This window comes from Periplaneta americana, chromosome 6 (assembly GCF_040183065.1).
Source record: "Periplaneta americana isolate PAMFEO1 chromosome 6, P.americana_PAMFEO1_priV1, whole genome shotgun sequence".
Taxonomy (NCBI): domain Eukaryota; kingdom Metazoa; phylum Arthropoda; class Insecta; order Blattodea; family Blattidae; genus Periplaneta; species Periplaneta americana.
Genome location: NC_091122.1, coordinates 183,384,614 through 183,405,366, shown reverse-complemented (window position 1 = coordinate 183,405,366; position 20,753 = coordinate 183,384,614). Strand labels below are relative to the sequence as shown.

Genomic DNA, 20,753 nt, shown 5'->3' with positions numbered 1-20,753 from the left:
AGTATTTGTCAGTATTGAAATTCGAAACGAAGTTGGCAAAAGAAAATCCAACCTGCAAACTAGAAAATCACCACAATCCACTAGCATATGTAGTAATGGGGGAAAAATGGTTAGGTTTCACCGTTATGGTATGAAGTAAGCTGACCCGGACTATAGAAGTGGAATTAAATTAAGGTTACCAGATTGTTTTTTACAATTTCTGGAGATACATAACGACATATGAAAAACTACTTTCAGCATCTCTCATAGTTTGCCATTCAAACTCTACAGAACAGGGGTGCACGCAAGGGGAGGGGGATTACCGGGTTTGAATCCCCCTCCCCCCTTGAACTTAAAAAAAAAAATACATATTTAGATTTGAATATTTTTTATCCATAATTGTTTCCATTTATCTAATTTTTCACTATCCGTGTAACAAAATCTACATTTATATATTATTTTATGCTCGACCATGCCGAAATGTAGTAATTATACACCTGGTAGCAGTCCTTTAATGCACCTCATTAAAGTACACCTATTTATTAAAGTACAGGTGTTCCACCAATCAGAAAACACCATTGTAGCATTATGAAAGCGCAAGTATCGATTATTCTCGGATATGCAATCGAAAAACAACTAGCAAAACAGCACGGAGGCTGGAAATCCAATACTGTCGCAGAAGGTTATGTTCTGTTACTATAATAATTAGCGTTAATTGTAAATAATATTCAAATAAATTCAATTTGTCATCTCGTTTTTCAATGTCTAAATCAATTTCAAGGTTATATCAAGATTAATGTTTATTTTACTCTCTAGATTATATCAAGGTCAATGACATTTCTTTCTCGGAAAAAAATCAATACTTTCGCGTCTGCGCACATCTCACAATTTACGAGATATTGCACAAGGTCAGTTCCGCTCCCCAGTCAGATAAGAATAACATGAATACTTATGAATAATTTCAAGTTAGAAATATGGTCGAGCATAAAAAGTCGTATGAAACTTGCCTATAATGGTAATTAAGACACTCATAAGAAAATTATGAAACTCGCTTGTGCTCGTGACAAAAAAAAGATGTAAATCAGTGACAGAATACAAGTAGAGACTTGCACGTCCTTTATTATTATGCCATTCATTTTTATTTTTCACACACTTTAAAGAGTCAAGATACTCATTCTATTTACAGACAAAAATACTCATTCTACTTAAATACTAGTCTTACAGTACTTCCAGAACAGTTATTTTTTTAAGCAGGTTTTTTCTGGATCCCCATTTCACAACAAATTCATAACAGACCATGTAGAAATATGTTAAGATAGCAAGGACAGTTTCTAAACTCTTTCTGGAGTTTTGGGATGTCTACATCATGTTCATTAAAGAAAAAACTCTCTCCACTGAAGCATTACTACCAGAAAGACATAGAAATAGTTCAATCAATTTTTGGAGTTGTGCACAAGGAATCATTTTCTCAGAGAAAAATTTAAAAGTTTCGCTGCATTCTGAGCAAAAATCAGTCAGTATTTTTCTATTCACTCTGCTATTTTCTCCAGAGTCACATATGTCTTAGAGTAAGAAATTCCATCAAATTATTTCACCCATGTAAAGTTCATCTACATTTGAAGAAAAATTATGGACAGTCACTTCTGATTTTTCTCTTTCTGGAGGAAATTTCAGCAATAGACATTTCATAGACATTCAACAGCATTTTCATAAAATTATAATATCTGGATTAGGTACCCTCCACAAAACTGGCTTCATTTATACACCAACGGATCCTTGATCTCCAGAGAACAAGGTGCCAGTGCAGGTGTTACGTGCTGTCTCTTCTCACTTTATAGAGCTCTTGGATATGGAACAACAAGTTTTGATGGTGAAATCATTGCAATAAGTGAATGTCTCAGGAATCTTCTATGCCACATCAATAAATTTAGGAATGCAGTTACATTGTCAGACTTCAAAGCAGCTATTCTATCAATCGTCTCTAAACACACACCTTCATCTCAAACAGCAGAAATAACTAAAATGCTCTCTCAATTAATATCACTCAATAAAAGAATTGTATTCCAATGGATACCATCCCATTGTGGAATCCTGGGAAACGAGAATGCGGATGCTTTAGCAACGAAGGGCAGCACTGCTACTTACAGACCTGTTACTAAATCTACGTATTACTCTATGAAGAGATTTATTAAATCTACATACTTAGACTTCAACAAACAAAATTTGATAACACAATCTCAAGGGAAAAAATGGAACTCTCTGCATCATAATCCACAGTTAATTCCCGATTTACCACGAAAATCGTCTGTAGCTGCATTTAGATTGGCAACAGTCCATGATTGTTTGGCCAAACACCTGCATAGAATTGGAATATATCAGTCACCTAACTGCCCATTGTGCAACTCAAACCAAGAAATGGATTCGGAACACCTCAAAATCTGTGCTTCAGTGGCTGGTCATGATAATATCTTTGAAAAATATTGGAGTGCAAGAGGTCAAATGACTTTATTGTCAAACGCCTGGCATTAGAAAACAACAACAACATAATATCTGGAGATATCTGGGAGACAAATTATTATTAAATTCGGGGACATTCCATGGACGAATTTTATTCGGGGACAAAAAGTAAAATTCAGGGACTGTCCCCACAAAACAGAGATGTCTCATAATCTTACATTAGGTGCAAAGTTCCAATCGCCCTATAAATACAATATTATCAGCACTAGAAAAATTACAGACAAAAGCCCTCTCTACAGTGAAATAACTTCAACAGAATTATTCAAAATCAATTACCAACTTACTGCACTGAATGCCCAGCAGGATCCGCATAATAGTTGATTTTTTATTGGAGTAACGGCACCCTTTTCCCGCCAGTCAATGCTCTCAGGAAGCTGAACATTTGCAGGGGGGATGAAAGTTGCCTGACTTCGACAGTTTTGCATTGTTTCTTGGGGTGCTGTTCGCAAACCATATACCTCTGCTTCTACTTCTTCAAGAAGCTGAAAATATAAACACTTTCGAATTAATATAATCTCGTAAGACTCTGTGGTGTATGTGCAAAAAGTACTATGTCCAATCAGCATGGTTGCCATTGTATAAGATTTTGACAAGCCACCTGCTGACATCATCACATAATGCCGATGAATGTGGTATTGAAAAATCTCATTATTGCAGAATAAGGAATTCCAGTTCTGTGGTAGAGGCACGTGCATAGAAGCCGGAATTTATGATCCCGATGACACTATTAGTGTTACTACTTTTATAAGTTTCGATTACCAGAACTACTGTTTAGAATTTAAATAGAATTAAAGTCAGTAAATGGGATTCTGAAAAAGGGCTTACTTTTCTGTAACATCAGAAATCAAACTACAGTAGCGTGCAAATTAATCCGAACAACGTAATTACTTATGCAAAAACACTCAAACGGGATAAAAAAAAAAAAGGATCTAAGACATACCTCAGTAACCTATGTGGCCTCCCTTGTTCCTAATAACAGCTCTGAGACGATTTGGCATGGATTCCACTAATTTCCCACAAATATTCTTCATTTCTTCATCGCAAAAACCATACACCAATGAGGGCAGAAATCATCTTCTCCTTTGTAGAACAATCCATTTTTTGCATTCTTCTTTTGCAAATTGACCACAAGTTCTCAATGGGGTTGATGTCGGGTGAGTTGCCTGGCCAGGGGAGTACCTGAATATTCTTCTTGTTGAAGAATTCTGTAGTTTTTCGAGACATATGGCATGGTGCCAGGTCTTGTTGGAACACACCTCTGCCATCCGGAAATGACTTTTGCAGCTGGGGTACGATTCTTCTTTCCAATAAGTGAATATATTTGTCAGAATTCATCATTCCCTTGATAGGTATTTATGCTCCAGGCCCTTCATGTGTAAAACAAACCCAAAACATTACTTTAGGGGGGTATTTGGGTGCTTGTTGGAGATGAGCTGCTGTTACTTTTTCGGATCCTTTCCGTACGTGGCCGTGGACCTCGAAATGAGACTCATCAGAAAAAAGTACATTCTTCCAGTCATTCACTGTCCAGTGTTGATGTAATTTTGCCCACATTAAGCGTTTTTTGCACATAACAGGGATTTGCAGTTGCTTCTTAATAGGCTTACGAGCCCTTCGTCCAGCTTCCAAAAGCCTACGCCGCACTGTTGTGACGTGAATATTCGCCCCAGTGGTAGCCATTAACTCGCGGGTTAAGTCGACAGCAGTTAGTCTAGGATTTAATTTACTTTTCCTGATAATTAAACGATCATCTGCAGGTGAAGTCTTCCTTTTCCGGCCACAGTTTCCTTTTTTCTGGGGTGTGATGGATCCAGTCTCCCTGTATCGTTTTATGATCGAGTTAACAGTAGCCAAACCAATGTGACATTCTGCAGCAATTTGTATCTGTGTCATAGAAGAATGCTCTGTTAATGTTATAATTTTAGACCATTTTCGTGGAGTTGTATCCATTTGTGAAGACGACAGAATGTACACAGGATTGCAGTATTAAGTCTTCAACACAACTGAAATGCTTATAAGTACAAAACGACAGGCAAAATGTCACATATTATAAAAAAATAGTGACAGACCTTCAACAATGGAATTACACGTACTACAGATGTCAATTAAAGCGGTATGAGCAGCTGTGAGGCCAACAATGACAGAAAATGTAAAAATATGTCGTGTTTGGATTAATTTGCACGCTACTGTATTTACAGCAGGGATGTCACAATGTCTGCTCTCAAGAACCTGCACAACGTTGTACTTTATCTTGCTGATTGGGTTTGTATTGCTCGTAGTATGAGCATGTAATTCAGGCGTTTTGGCATCCTTGATTTACAGAAAGCTCATGTTGATAAATTTTGCATAATTCGAATATTCCTCACATCACAGATGAAATAAAACTTTTAGTAATAATTTTGTCCTTTTTATTATTAAATATGAACAAAGTACCTCCTCGTTTCTTCTGCCTAATAGAACACACAAGATACATAATTACAAATTTCATACTTTCTTTTATTTTCAAATTGTATAACCTACACTATAACAAGACGAAGACCATGGTTGTCGCAAGAAAAATGAAGAAGGTAAACTTACGAATTCTAAATGAGGCAGTAGAGCAAGTGGACAGCTTCAAATACTTGGGGTGTACTATAAGCAGTAACATGAGCTGCTGCCAGGAAGTCAAAAGGAGGATAGCAATGGCAAAGGAAGCTTTTAATAGAAAAAGAAGTATCTTCTGCGGACCTCTGGAAAAAGAACTAAGGAAGAGACTAGTGAAGTACTTTTTGTGGAGTGTACCATTGTATGGGGCAGAAACATGGACATTACGACGAAGTGAAGAGAAACGAATAGAAGCATTTGAAATGTGGATATGGAGAAGAATGGAGTGTGTGAAATGGACAGACAGAATAAGAAATGACATTGTGTTGGGAAGAGTGAGTGAAGAAAGAATGATGCTGAAACTGATCAGGAAGAGGAAAAGGAATTGGGTGGGTCATGGCTGAGAAGAAACTGCCTACTGAAGGATGCCAAAGGAAGGAATGGTGAATGGGAGAAGACTTTGGGGCAGAAGAAGATATCAGATAATAGACGACATTAGGGTATGTGAATTATATGCGGAGACTAAGAAGAAGGCAGAAAATAGGAAAGATTGGAGAATGCTGGATTTGCAGTGAAATACTTACCCATGGGCAGAATATGTATGTATGTATGTATGTATGTATGTATGTATGTATGTATGTATGTATGTATGTATGTATGTATGTATATAATCTACTCTATATTCCATTACTGTCCAATTTTAAATTTGATTTTTTCTGCCTTGGAGAGCAGTCACAAATTGTGACATCAACAAAGAGAAATAGGTACCAGGTCTATTGGTAGGTCACATAAGAAACAAATTTGTTTTAATAGTAGTCATAGTGTAAATAGATAATATTTATGTATAAGCATTTTAGTTTTGCCAGACTTTCAGGCTTCTGAAGTTGCATTATCCCAGACTCTGGACAAATACTTTAATTTCCAGACTGTCCAGGTGAAATCCAGACAAGTGGTAACCGTAGATACGATGTTATGCTTGAAAACATAGGAACATAGGCTACTCGTCGAACTTTTATGGCGACAAGAACTGGCTAGTAGTTATTTATGTCATTGATGGAGTGTCTTCTTTAACGAGCTTCTTCAGGAAGCCAAAGTAACGAATTCTGCATTACTGGAAACAATGTCGAATTTTATTCGAATATTACTTGAGTGATTACAGCTTTGCTATTCCTCTAGATACAAATCTATCGAAATTGAATCAATTTCTGGCTCGGAAATGAAGATACATCTACCTCGCATTATTACTAGATGTGTGCATGGTGCCACTTGACGAAGACAAACTAATGTGAATTTCTATTGCTTGTTCATAAATCTTACACGACTGAGGCAGGAAAAAAAAAAAGAGCATGACGGAAATGATGATGATGCTTAAACATCTATCCAAAACCAGTGAATGCATATTTTAAATGAAAATCAACTTCTTTTGGAATTATTTATATTTTGTCATAGCATTGTAGACTCAAATTTTGTGAATACACAAGCTGGTAAATGTTATCCTCACATTCGGAGCGGGTACATACCATTAGAATGTGATCAAAAGTTTTCTTGAGTTTGTGAATGCATTCAATTACGACCACTATCATTCTACAAAATTATATATAGTTACCATGTCTGCAAATCTGTTAATTCTAAGTGTGAAGGTGTGAAGTCCTCTTGCATATTCTTCATTGTGCTTATTTATCCTTTCCACGTTGTCCAGAAATATGTCCAAGCGTAACATTTCTTCTTCTGGACTGTATGTCTTCCCATACTTAACCTGTGCAATAAGAATACAGTATTGTATAACATTGAATTATGCGTCCAACTCTTTTCTATTCAAAAACATTGTTACAACAGAAGAAACTAGTGTCAATGAAATAACAATGGTGAAATACGACTAGCAACATATTTAAATACAATGAGTTTGTGATGAAGTAATGTCATTTCTACCAAGAGATAGGTTTGCCACAATTCTGAATACAAAAATACGGACACTTTTGTTTTTCCAAAAAATTTGGGATATCACTTGCATTAAAGAAAGCTATCCATTATACTATTATAAAAAATTAACACCAAAGTTTAATATATCGTACTTCTGTTGCTAATGGCTTAGATCATATATGTAACAGATAACTCCTCGCTACGTTAAAATCGGCAGCACTTTGAAGAGAACAACTGCCAGGATCGCCACCCGTCCGCCGTAAACGAACACGAGATGGCAGCACAGTCGCCAATGCAATTCAAATGGGTATTATGACGTGAGTCCTTATGTAACAACTAGATGGCAGCATAGTAAACCTGACAAAAGTTGTTAACCTCAAAGCCTATAACCCCGATATATCTGTTACATATATGATCTAGGCTAATGGTTACAAATAGATATGCTAGTCTGATTAAGTGATTTAAACATACCAGTACATAAAATTAATCATTAATAAACTTCTGGGAAGAATCTAGCTTCAGAAAAGAAGTAGCTATTTACTTTGATGAAGTCATAGAAAAATACAGACATGAAAACTCTAAATTTACTATAGTTTCAAGTAATGATTTTACCTTCTTCATTTGAAACTTATTTCTTTCAGGTTTCCAAATGATTTTTTAGATTTTTTTTATCATATTACATTTCATTATTTGTTGCAGTCTTCCTTATGTTTTCCCATGTAATTGACTTGCTAATGGTATATTCCAGTCTTTAGATCTGTATTTACTTTTTTTTCTATTAGCCTATGGTATTATTTTTATTTTGTTCAGGTCAACTCTTGCTATATTATTATTTTCTGTAATATGTTAGTATTTTGTTCTTTTACTTTTCGACTGCTTGTGTACTTTGTGACCTATGGCCTTAACTCTGCCAGTATAAAGAAAATTATTTTCATAAAAGAAAACATTGTCTAGAGATGCAGAAGTTCTGGAATATAGTACACAAATTCTAAAACTTTCTCAAAATTGTTACATTTCGTTTCACTTTCTTTTAAATTGCTGAAAACTAAAGGAAATAGATTTACAAAATGCAGTTTCACTTTCTTTTAAATTGCTGAAAACTAAAGCAAATAGATTTACAAAATCCAGTTCTTTGTTCGGATCTCTCTTTTTTTTCTGCTCTTCTATGTTTTCTCCGATTTTTTAGCACAACATTCACAAGCATAACATCAAAAAAAAGTTTGTCAATACTGATGGGAGCATTAGGATTGTAAGCGAGTTAAAATTTATAAACTCAACTGATTTCGCGACATACTTTTTCGTTGATTTACGTCTTATAATAACATTTTGAAAATGAAGTGCTAACAAGACAAATTACATTTAGTCACAATAATAAATGTAATTAATAATAAGCAATCTAAAAAAATGTACTATAACAGCAACAAGAGCTAAAAATTAATTAGTTTAAGCAATTTAACGAAATTTAATATTTCTCTGCTAAATGAGATTGTGTATGAAATTATATCACGTGTTCCTATGAACTGATATTATTGAGAATGCTTCCATTCACAATATCAGCAGTATTATAATGTAACAAATTTTAAGTTCCTCATGATTATGCCTTCCGGTTTATTACTTTTGGTATAACTATATTTGTATACCAGGTAATATCAATATATTAGAAGATAAGATGACTGATCACTTATTTCTACAGTTTCCATAAATCCCATGAAACACGGGAATGTCCCTGTTCTCGTTAATCTGCCCCACTGTCCCAAAAGAGGTCTTCTGGATATGTTTTTGTCCCGTGACTGAAAAAACGAAACTGGGAATATCAACTGTTACTTTATCATAAATATCAGTCTCCATCACTGTCAGTAACACTGGAATCTACTACACTGGCAACACTGGAGGTGACACTGAATGCATTACATCAAAACTCAATTTTTAAAGTCAGTGCTAAATGTCCCGTATTTGTTTTTGACGATTCTGGGAACCCTAACCAAACACTTTATTTTATATTACATTCATCTTTCTCTTTAGTTACGGTACTCAATGGTCCACGTAAAATTCTTAACCACAATGGTAAGTACAGTTGTAGGCCTACCTTAAAAACCTCCCACTCATCTAATGCCAGTTCGAATAAACTGAATCCTTGAATAGCTGTCACAGCTGCCAATAACATTATCATCAGACTCCTCATCTTGACCAGATCCTATAAACAAAGTATTTCATTATTTCTTACAATTAACACAGAATTTGTTATTTTAATGCATTAATTAATGGAATTAGTGATAAATGTAATATAGGGGAACATTTGCACTTCAATACTGTTAACCCTCACTCTCCCAAGCTTTCCAGCACCTTCCTTATACCAAGCATGGTAGTTGAAATACCGCAGTAAATTTTTGTATATTTTCTGATGTTTAAAGCAATTTTTATTATTTCCAATAGATTCTATGAGATTCCTTACTAATATTAACAGCATCAAAATGACAATAGAAGAAAAACCACTGATTCAATATGAAAAACTTATCAGAATTTAAAAGAAAACTTACAAATTAAACCAAACCCTTTAACTCTATTAAATATATAATATAATCTAAATTTAACAGAAGAAATACTGAAATTAGAATAAACACTGAAATACTGAAACAATTGTCTTTAGAGACAATTAATATTAGGTACCCTCCACAAAACTGGCTTCATTTATACACCGACGGATCCTTGATCTCCAGAGGTGTTACGTGCTGTCTCTTCTCACTTTATAGATCTCTTGGATATGGAACAACAAGTTTTGATGGAGAAATCATTGCAATAAGTGAAAGTCTCAGGAATCTTCTATGCCACATCAATAAATTTAAGAATGCAGTTATATTGTCAGACTCCAAAGCAGCTATTCTATCAATAGTCTCTAAACACACACCTTCATCTCAAACAGCAGAAATAACTAAAATACTCTCTCAATTAATATCACTCAATAAAAGAATTGTATTCCAATGGATACCATCCCATTGTGGAATCCTGGGAAACGAGAATGCGGATGCTTTAGCAAAGAAGGGCAGCACTGCTACTTACAGACCTGTTACTAAATCTACGTATTACTCTGTGAAAAGATTTATTAAATCTACATACTTAGACTTCAACAAACAAAATTTGATAACACAATCTCAAGGGAAAAAATGGAACTCTCTGCATCATAATCCACAGTTAATTCCCGATTTACCACGAAAATCGTCTGTAGCTGCATTTAGATTGGCAACAGGCCATGATTGTTTGGCCAAACACCTGCATAGAATTGGAATATATCAGTCCCCTAACTGCCCATTGTGCAACTCAAACCAAGAAATGGATTCGGAACACAGCTTCAGTGGCTGGCCATGATAATATCTTTGAAAAATATTGGAGTGCAAGAGGTCAAATGACTTTATTGTCAAATGGCTGGCATTAGAAAACAACAACAATTTTTATTATTTAGTGACATATAATGGGATCTTTCTTATTCATTGTCTCGATTAATGATCTTAAGTACAACTTACTATATTCCCAGGTGATCGAGTTCCAAGTCGTCATATAATTCATGAAGTAGTTAATAAATTTCGGGAATGGAAAGTGTTCAAGAAGGAGACCTACAGTGCTCACAAGAGAAACTCAATTCAATTTCTGAAAGACAACTAAGAAAGGTGATGGGTAATTTCCTAAGCAAATACCAGAAATGTATGGAAAATGGAGGCAGGCAGTTCCAGCATGTCCTTTAGTGACATAATATGAAAAGAAAGCTATTAGAACAAAAAGTTTAATGAATCGTGTACATCATAGTTTGTTGAACTAACAATTGTATATGAAGAGTCCACTGCAAGAATGATAGATGTCAGTTGGAATACATTTTGCAGGAGAAGCAATTGAAAGTTTGAAATGCTTAGCGCTCAAAGCTTAACTGTGATTTTCCGATCATTACTGGACAATGACTATCAGTGTTAATGCCATATAACTCTCTATGTACATTCTATATGTCTTAAGCTATGCATTGACAGTCTTGGTTCATTTTCGACAAGAAAGTGACATCCATCATTCTTGCAGTGGACTCTTCATATATAATTTATTTACATTTGTTTATTTATGATTTATGTATGATGACATATATGAATGTACAGTGATGTACACTGGGCTGCAAAACATATCCTGATACGAAATTATATCATATTCCTAGGACTCTAGCAAACATGGCGAGGCGGAAAGCTATTTTCCTGTGATTAGTTTTTTAAAAATAAGTAAATATGACTTTTATAACTTGTTCACGTTATTATTTAATATGAACTGATTTTAAATTATTCATATACTTTTATTTTATAACATTGCCGTAATAAGAATACTACATGAAAATAGTGAAACTGCAGTTTATATTGTATTCCAAAGCCTTCCTTATTATCCATGGATGCTGTCATTGTTACAATCGATATATACGGCCAGTTACGTTTCATATTGTGTTAACAAAAAATGTATCAAATTTATTATAAATATAAATATAAAATTTTATTATAAGTACAGATACAGAACTAAAAATTGAATCTAATTGAAACAATTGACTACACATTTCTTCTTTGCAATAAAAACTCTCTAGAAAATCCAGGTCAGTTCAGATGTGATTGTATACCAGTAACTATTTATAGGAATGTCTCCTTCCCACATCCTTACAATAGGTCCACATGTCACTTCTGATGTATAAAGCATAATGTTTTGTAAAATTTATAGTTTATTGAAGACATAGGCTACACAAACAAGCTGAATGATGTAATGATAACACAGCAATAATAGAGTTTATATGCAATGCCTTCTGTTTATCTCTATTTCTATTGTTTCCTAAGCGAAGTTCTTGTAACATGATAATATTTCAAGTCGATAGCGACTTCGACTCGATATTTCTTCTGCAGCCCAGTGTACATGAGGTGAATACAAGACATAAACTGAAACTAGACTTTCCTCGTTGGAGACCAAGTCCAACTCTGGAAACTTGTTTTTATTAGTATGGTGTTCATTTTTCAATGAACTCCATGTGAATGCTAGAACAGCTCCTAAAGTAAATTTTGAAAATGAAATTTACTACTGGTTGTTGACAAGGTCATTTTATTCAATTTAATGAATTTATGTCATTTAAGTGTGATGAGACACATTTTATTAATATCACTGTAAATATGTATCTAACCTTTAACAAAATCTCTTTCAAATGTACTTAGTCTTGTACAAATAAATTCTCGTTACTATTGTTATTGTTGTTGTTATTATTATTATTATTATTATTATTATTATTATTTACCACTATTATTGCACTTTAAAAATGAAAATGTCAACATAATACTTTAATCTACACAACATTTAAATTCACTCCAACTTCACATGCAAGATCTATAATAATATTAATAAAAAAAGGCATTTAGGACAATGGTACACAGATTACTCAACATACCCACGAGCCAACAACACTACAATGAAGAAGTGAACACAATCAAATACATAGCACAAGAAAACGGTTACAATCCAAACATAATAGGTAACATCATAAGAAAGACAAAACAAAAACTTAACAAACATACAAATACACAAAACACAACACAAACACAAGAACACAAGAAATACATCACACTAACATATGAAAACAAAAGCACACATAAGATCGCATCTTCATTCAGAAAGCAGAAATACAACATAACATACAGAACAGAAAACACACTACAAAGACATCTCAACACACAAACAACACAAACAAATAAATACGACCACACAGGTGTATACCTCACATGTAATAGTTGCGACAAGTTCTACATAGGACAGACAGGCAGATCATTCCAAACACGCTACAAAGAAGACATTAAAGCAATAACCAGAGGGCACAATACATCTACATACGCTGATCACATAACCAATGCTAACCATACATACAATAACATAAATACGGACATGGAAATCCTACACATACAACCCAAGAACCAAAAACTCAACACACTAGAACAATACGAAATATACAGACACACTAAAACACACCCCGATCAAATTCTCAACACACAGATCAATTTCAGTACACACACACTATTTCACTCCACTTTTCAACACCTTTCAACAATCAAACACACCCACATAACAGGCAGAGAAGTTCGAGATGACGCCGAGATCTAGAAGGCTCTGAGGATGGTGTGATGAAGCACCGAAACAGCTGTAAGCCGCACAAACTTACATAATTAACACGAGTAAGTCCGCTAGTTAATCAATTACTTAAAAAAAAGAAATCATACACGAAATAAACCTATTAACTGAAGTCAATTTGAGCTGTAAACTAATAATTTTACATGGCTTACCTGGCTTCTTGGTCAAGGGGAGTCCACTGGCTTCGAAAACACAATGCTGCCTTGTAAGATGAGCCCGTCTTTATTTATCAAGTTGTCAGTGTCCACATCATATTTTGTGTTTTTTTTTTCTTTTCAGATATATGGTAGTGCTCCAAACTTTGAACTCCACTTCCAGATAAGACATCGTAATGAGGTGATGCAGTACCTATATTATCATGTTGCCACATATGCTGCATCATTTCAAACATAAATAAACAATCATATTAATCTGGTTATTTGACCATACACAACAAATGGTAATATAATTGTTTTATAATACATTAATTTTGTGGCTGTCCTCTTACTCAAGATCCGAGTCACTCTGTATAACTTATTATCTTTCAAATACCGATACAAAATTTATTGGCTACAGATTTCCTGAAAATTTGAAACAATTTGAACAATACGGTTTATAAAACTAAATACAAATATTTACATACGGAATACTTAATAAAATTTTACAGGAGAAAGAGTTCGTCCAAAGGGCTGAACTCGGGAAGAGTACCCAAAATGCTCATTGCATTTCCGCGTTGAATTGCAGTATTTAAGCGTTGACGCAAATAAATAGTGCAACGACGATCCCCAGTAATGGAGATCAAAATTTGGCTGATTTGAGATATCAAAACTTTAGCGTCATAACTCCAAACAATTAGTTTGTGTTTTGTTTATTTCTGACACAACATTAGCAGTTTCAAAGAGTATGGCCCAGTTACAGCAAGGATAGTAATCGAATATTAGATTTTATAATAAGTTAATAATTAATGTAACTACTTTTGTTTTGGATTTCCTGTGTTAAGTCATAAGATAACTCAATTTTCTATGTGAAACAATTAAAATACCTTCAAATTCACAAGAATACATGTGAAGTAACATTTCTACAGTACTGTGAACATTCCAATTTTTCTGTGAGATTTTTTCAAATTTTAGAAATGAATGCTAGAGCTTGAATCAAGTACAGATATAGGAGAAATGAGATTCTTGTGAGGTGTGGCAGATATTTCTCTCTGACAGAAAACTAAACAAAAATAGTTACAATATTTAAAACAGTCAACAAAATAAAGTATGCAGAAAAAGTAAGATAGCAAATCAATACAACCATTTAAATAAAAGGGCAACAAAAGTATTGCGGTATCTGATTAAGAATTATCATCATTCGTGGAAGTAGTCTAGGGGTAGTAGGTGTGACTCGTAATCCAAGAGTGCATTAGAGTGTGGATCTAATTCAGTTTCAACCAATTATGTGATTAGAAAGCGAATAGGGATTATAAAGAATAGACACTTCGCGTCAGTACCTTTGATGTAGCCGGACTGATTTCAATGACCTTCAAGCCAGCTAAAGCGTGAGATTCTGCTTTCTCCCTAGAGTTGGCGCTGACATCACACCAGCTAGCAGTCGACACAGCGGAAATATAACACATATAATTAATATATCTAGTCACATTACGTACTCAAATAAAATAAAATGGATCCATAAAATAATAAATCCGTCATTAACTGTAATGTCTAGACTCTAGAGTTCCTTTATAATGAGAGTTGAGACGTTGACCCCAACAACAATTAAAATATGTAATGATTTGATAGCGCTGAAAATGGAAAAACAAAACTCTTACGAGAAGTAAAACCATAAACCTATATTATATTATATACAAATATTAAACGAATTTGATACATAATTTTATAATGTATTATATTATTATATCTGAAATATAAAAAAAATATTATTACAACTAGTTCGTCACTGAGAAATAAGGAAAAGCTGTTAACTTGAATTTATTTGAAGCAAAGCGTTACTGGATTATGCAATAAGGTAGGCGATGTTTGGATCCCGTGTCTCAACTCTATTCTCAATTATTATCTTAGCGTATGCTCGATTACACTAACCTCTAGCGCTTGAAAGTAGAACTAAACGCTGGCGCACAGAGAAACAAAACACAGGAAAATTCGCTCAGTGTCCATTCTTTATAATCCCTATTCGCTGATTAGAACTTTTCCGAGTCTTTCTCTAACTATAAGACGAATGTCATGTAATCCCATAGTGAATGCCTGGACTCATCTCGCGAAAAAAAGTTCTGCTAGGTAATCTAGTAGTTGATATAGCATTGTTAAATGATCGATTAATGATCATGTATAAACATTACAGTATGAAGATGTCAATATTTAAAACGAAAGTTGCAGCTTTCCATTCATACTGAAGACAGTCATCCCATGTCAAATTTTACAATTTATCTCCCTGGAATTTTACTTAAGTGAGTCATTCCTAAAAGTTAGGAAGATCCACGGCCATAACATGTAGGCTAGTTGTTACGTCACGGTGAGTGCAAATAAGTGTTTGTAAAAGTAAATAATTTAAAGTTTGTGTTTAAGTTACAGATCTCCAAACATTGAACTGGGTTTCGAGATAAAGCATTATAATCGACTTTGAACCTGGTAACATATTAAAAAAAAATTATGTGTATTGTATTGTATTTCTTCCCTGTACAATCTATTGCACTTTATAGATTCGTCATTAGCTACTGTCACAAACACACACACAAAACAAGTTTTCCAATATGAATTTAATTTTAATTTTAACATACTTCCTGTAAACAGAGGTTTCCTGACAGACAAAATACTCGTACATTACCCAATTTTAATGTATAATTAATAAATTAATAGAACTCAGACTTAAGTTCTTGGAAATAGTAAAACTATCAAAAGACAAAACAAATAACAAGATACATAATAAATTTCCGTTTGCAAAGGCATCAACTAAAAAAATATATTAAATAACAAAGATTAAATAAAAACAAACACACCACATAAGAATATTACAGCCACCGGCGTTGCTCAGTCGATTAAGGTGCTTGTCTGCCGGTGTGAAGTTGCGCTCAGGCACGGGTTCGATCCTTGCTTGGGTTCAGATGCTTCCATGTGGCTCTGAATTTTAGAAATGAACTAGGATTACCAAATTTTCAAAGAGATTCTTGCGAGATGCAGTGGGTGTATTTTCTTGGACATAAAACCAAATGAAAATAACAAGAGCATATTTGCAATGTTGAAAGTAGTATGCAGAAAAATGGCTGAAATGTACTGGTATAAATTCAAGCACTCCTTGATATTAAATTTCATTGTAATGGCAGACACTGAAATGTTGAAATAGTAATTCTACAGAGCTTTCCAGCAATAAGTACAAGTTTATTCTTTGGCTGCTGGACGGCACGGTGCTTGATCAACCAATCCCTTAAACTCACAGTGCCTCATGGAATTTGAACTCACATGCATACTTACTAACTATAATATGTTGTATTTAACATTAATTATGGAAGTGTTGACCATTTTGCGCTATACAGAGTTCACACAGCTGTAAAAAACCATTGTTCACTCGGCTCTATAGTTTTCCCCAGGAATAAAAACAGACTGTATGCAAATAATCTTCGGAAGTTGAACAGCTGAAAAACAACATTCGTGATGCAATTAGACAAATCAGTGCAGCGGAGCTCATGAATGTGAAAGATGGTTTTTTTTTTACGGCGATGTGAACTCTGTATAGCACAAAATGATCAATACTTCCAGCTGCTACTGTCATGAGGGTGAGTACAAAATTCTGTAATTAATATGACATATAGTAACTACAACCCAACACCGTAAAAAACAGCTTGTTACGAAATCTTTAAATAAGCCTCGGAATGGGACTGATTCTCTGGCACGACCACAGCAAAGGAATAAGGTTTTGAGAAAAAAAAAAATGGATTTGAGGAAGGTGGGATATATGATAGAGACTAGATTAATCTTGCTCAGGATAGGGACCAATGGCGGGCTTATGTAAGGGCGGCAATGAACCTCCGGGTTCCTTAAAAGCCGGTAAGTAAGTATAGTAATTAATGTTAAATACAATATATTATGGTTAATAAGCATGCATGTAGGTTTTTTAATTCGGTGAAGCGCCGTGACTTTAAGGGCCCGGTTGCTGCCCATCAGCCAAAGGATAAACTGGTACTTATCACTGGAACGCTCTGTACTAGTGGTGTGTACTTTCTGTCAATGTCCAGCAATAATGAATAATTTTATTGGTTTATAGGAGTTAGTCAAGATGAGGGGAGTGATTGTTCTATTGGCAATTGTGGCAGCTATTGATGCATTTGCTTTCTTCGAATTGGCCTTAGGAGAATGGGAGGCCTTCAAGATAAAATATGTAACTGTCGTTTCGTATATCCAAAATTATATTTCTTAACTTTAGGATAACAGCTTTAGGCTAAAAACAATTACGTGATATGTTTCAGTGTTCCATTACTCTCAAAGCAGTTATAGTAAACATGAGGAAACAAACAGGGTTTTGCAATTTTGTAACAGAAATTGTGGTTCATATAGTCAACATAATTTTTCTCCTCAACCAATACACTTAGTAAGTTAAACCATTGTAAATGCACATTATGCTATATTATATCACAGTGGTCGCTCAGAGTGACCATGATTTGTCTGAAATTGTGTGCGGAGTTAAAATTTTGAAAAAATTTGACCAAAGCTTTGTTATGATTCATGATATGAAAAACATAAAAAATCACATTTTGTTTTCATTTTTTGGCTTACTGTGCTGCAAAGGGTTAAATTTGGATTACAAAACGTTAAATTTCTGAGTGTATACCACATCGTCTAAATTCTGCACTACATAGCAGGAGAAAACTTCTAATAAATTGTATAGGGTACAGCACAAAAATGAGTGGTTAAGAATTCATCAATATGGAATGATACAGATAAATGTTTACTTACTAAATTACAGAGTAATGAAATGTTGACATTCTGCCTCTTATATCTGCGAAGAAGACATCCTCCAGGTGATCTCCATTCCTCTGCAGGCATTCCTCACATCTCTCGCGCACCAAATAAGTGACTCAACATTTACTATGCAACTGCTATAATTTGATTGCAAATTCTAGCCTTGAGTTCTTCAGTATTTTGCAGGTGATAAGTAAAACCATGTAGGAACAGTAAAACCCATTTAACATTTTTCAGGGAACAATTATTTTTTACCTTAAATGGAGTTTACATTATACTGAGGTTTCATTAACAGTCACATATCAATTGGGACAGGGGGGGTCAACTACTGAGTCCGAAGGATATTTTTCATAATATCTCTGTTATGACAGGGAAATTTGTTTTATGCGGTTATGATTTTTATTGTTGTTATATATTTTTTTTTTTTTTTATTACCATATAGTTTTATTCACGAAAACTCAAGACTTCAGAATGAATTACAACATACGAGCAGAACTGACATTTCATTTTGTTATAATAATTATCTGTGAAAGATAAACAGTAACTATTTCTTACAGAAGAAACTAAATCTATTTGAACAACCTGAATCCACGTAGTTACCCTCACGAGTTACGGCGCCACAGTTGGCAGTATTTCCAGAATTAGGTTCACCTGGAAGCCACTTCACATATCCTGTCTTATTTATTGGGTCTCCAGTTACCGTAACAAAGGTTCCTTCCTTGTCGAAGCCAATAATTCCAATATGTAAGTATGTTCCACCGACGCCACTTTCGTCCCACTTCTTTTTAAGGACAGCAAACTCCTTGTCTGAACTAAGAACAAGGAGATGTCCTCCTTCCTTCACACAGATCATCTCAGCATTGTACCATGTGTCAAGAGCCTTATGGAATTTGTAGAGTCCTAAACCAGGTGGCAGCAGCTGTTCATATCCGTCACCAGGTTGCGTTTGCGTCGGTGGAGCTTTCCGATGCCTTGGCAAGCGCCCAGTTCGAAGATCTTGCACTTGACGCCGAAGTTGGGGCGCTGCCTGGGATCGTCCTGCTTGCTGCAGATCTCGATGTCCAGCAGCGTGGGGCATTCCGCATCGCCCATGCTCTTGACGCCGGCCAGCCGTCGTAACTCAGACATAGAGTTGATCTTCATGTTGCCGATGGGGAGCACCTCGCCTTGTGGATATTCTCGACCATGGCTTCATTAAAGATCGGACATCCCCTCTCCTTTCTTCGTGGAAGTTTTGTTCTTGCGAACTTTCTACCCGTGCTCAAGCAGGTACGCTACACATTAAATGAGAAAGATCTCTTCTAACGAAATAGAGTTGTTATATTATACACATTGTAACAAAAAATCAAGTTTTGGCGGCAATTAATTGTCGAGTAAAAGTAATTGTTGTCGGTACATTGCACAAATGTTTGTGTTGAACATTTGATCAATAATAAATGCTAATTTCATAATGTGCGCCATTTTTATGATGAAATTTTTGTTTTTCAAGTTCAAGGCTCATATTGTATATTTTTAGTAGGTTATTTTACGACGCTGTATCAACATCTCAGGTTATTTAGCGTCTGAATGAGATGAAGATGATAATTCCGGTGAAATGAGTCCGGGTCCAGCACCAATAATTGCACAGAATTTGCTCATATTGGGTTGAGGGAAAACCCCGGAAAAAATCTCAACCAGGTAACTTGCCCCGACTAGGATTCGAACCTGGGCCACCTGGTTCCACGGCCAGATGCGTTGTTACTCCAAAGGTGTGGACAGGCTCTGTATTGTCTAAATCTTAGCTGCATCTGTATGCATACAGTTCAACTCGATGTCTCACAATCTGCAACTCTTGTGAAGCTCCCCTAGGTGACTTACAGAGCCGAGAATGTTGTTCTCCATTTGTTAATACTTTATGGCAGTCAGACTGGTTCAACATACTTTCAGTCAATAAAAACATGTCAGGCCATTTCTTGATGACTTTAGGAATGGTATATCCTGATTACACACTTGCTTAAACTTCTGTTGTAGCATAACAATTTATTTTAACTCAGTAAATCACAGCACCACTTTCACCTTTACTTCTGGAGATGCCATGATGTGACCATTACTCCATCCATTGATGGGAATTGAAAACATTACAAAATTTGAGAGTTTTCTCTTTGAATGGCATCTATAGCTTCATTACATCTTTAGAAGCAATTGAAATTAAGTACATTTCAGTAGAATACTGTGTATATTTGTCAAGAATGAGAAGGGATGATGATTATGATGATAATGGTGATAATAATAACGTAGTATAAAACTAATGATAATAATAATAATAATAATAATAATAATAATAATAATAATAATGATAATAATGATAATAATAATAATAATATAGTATAATAATAATAATAATATAGTATAATAATAATAATAATAATAATAATAATAATAATAATGATGATGATGATGATAATAATAATAATAATAATAATAATAATAATAATATAGTATAATAATAACATAGTATAATACTAATAATAATAATAATAATAATAATAATAATAATATAGTATAATAATAACATAGTATAATACTAATAATAACAATAATAATAATAATAATAATAATAATAATAATAATAATAATAATAATGTTGTTGTTGTTTAGTCAACT

At 34.4% G+C, this 20,753-nt stretch overlaps 1 protein-coding gene across 2 annotated transcripts in view; it reads right to left on the bottom strand.

Annotated features, from left to right (window-relative positions):
* Positions 1–18,598, bottom strand: part of LOC138702114 (cathepsin L-like peptidase) — a 161,625-nt gene extending 143,027 nt beyond the window's left edge. Inside the window, exons 1-6 of one of the 2 annotated variants that reach the window (XM_069829703.1) lie at positions 18,105–18,598; positions 16,154–16,274; positions 13,329–13,549; positions 9,086–9,193; positions 6,686–6,835; positions 2,781–2,978 (exon numbers count right to left, since the gene is read on the bottom strand). In XM_069829703.1, coding sequence (XP_069685804.1) covers positions 2,781–2,978; positions 6,686–6,835; positions 9,086–9,181 — 444 coding nt within the window. In that variant the 5' untranslated portion in view covers positions 9,182–9,193; positions 13,329–13,549; positions 16,154–16,274; positions 18,105–18,598. The remainder of the gene's footprint in view (positions 1–2,780; positions 2,979–6,685; positions 6,836–9,085; positions 9,194–13,328; positions 13,550–16,153; positions 16,275–18,104) is intronic. The other variant, XM_069829702.1, reaches the window with a different exon arrangement.
* Positions 18,599–20,753: the final 2,155 nt, after the last annotated feature.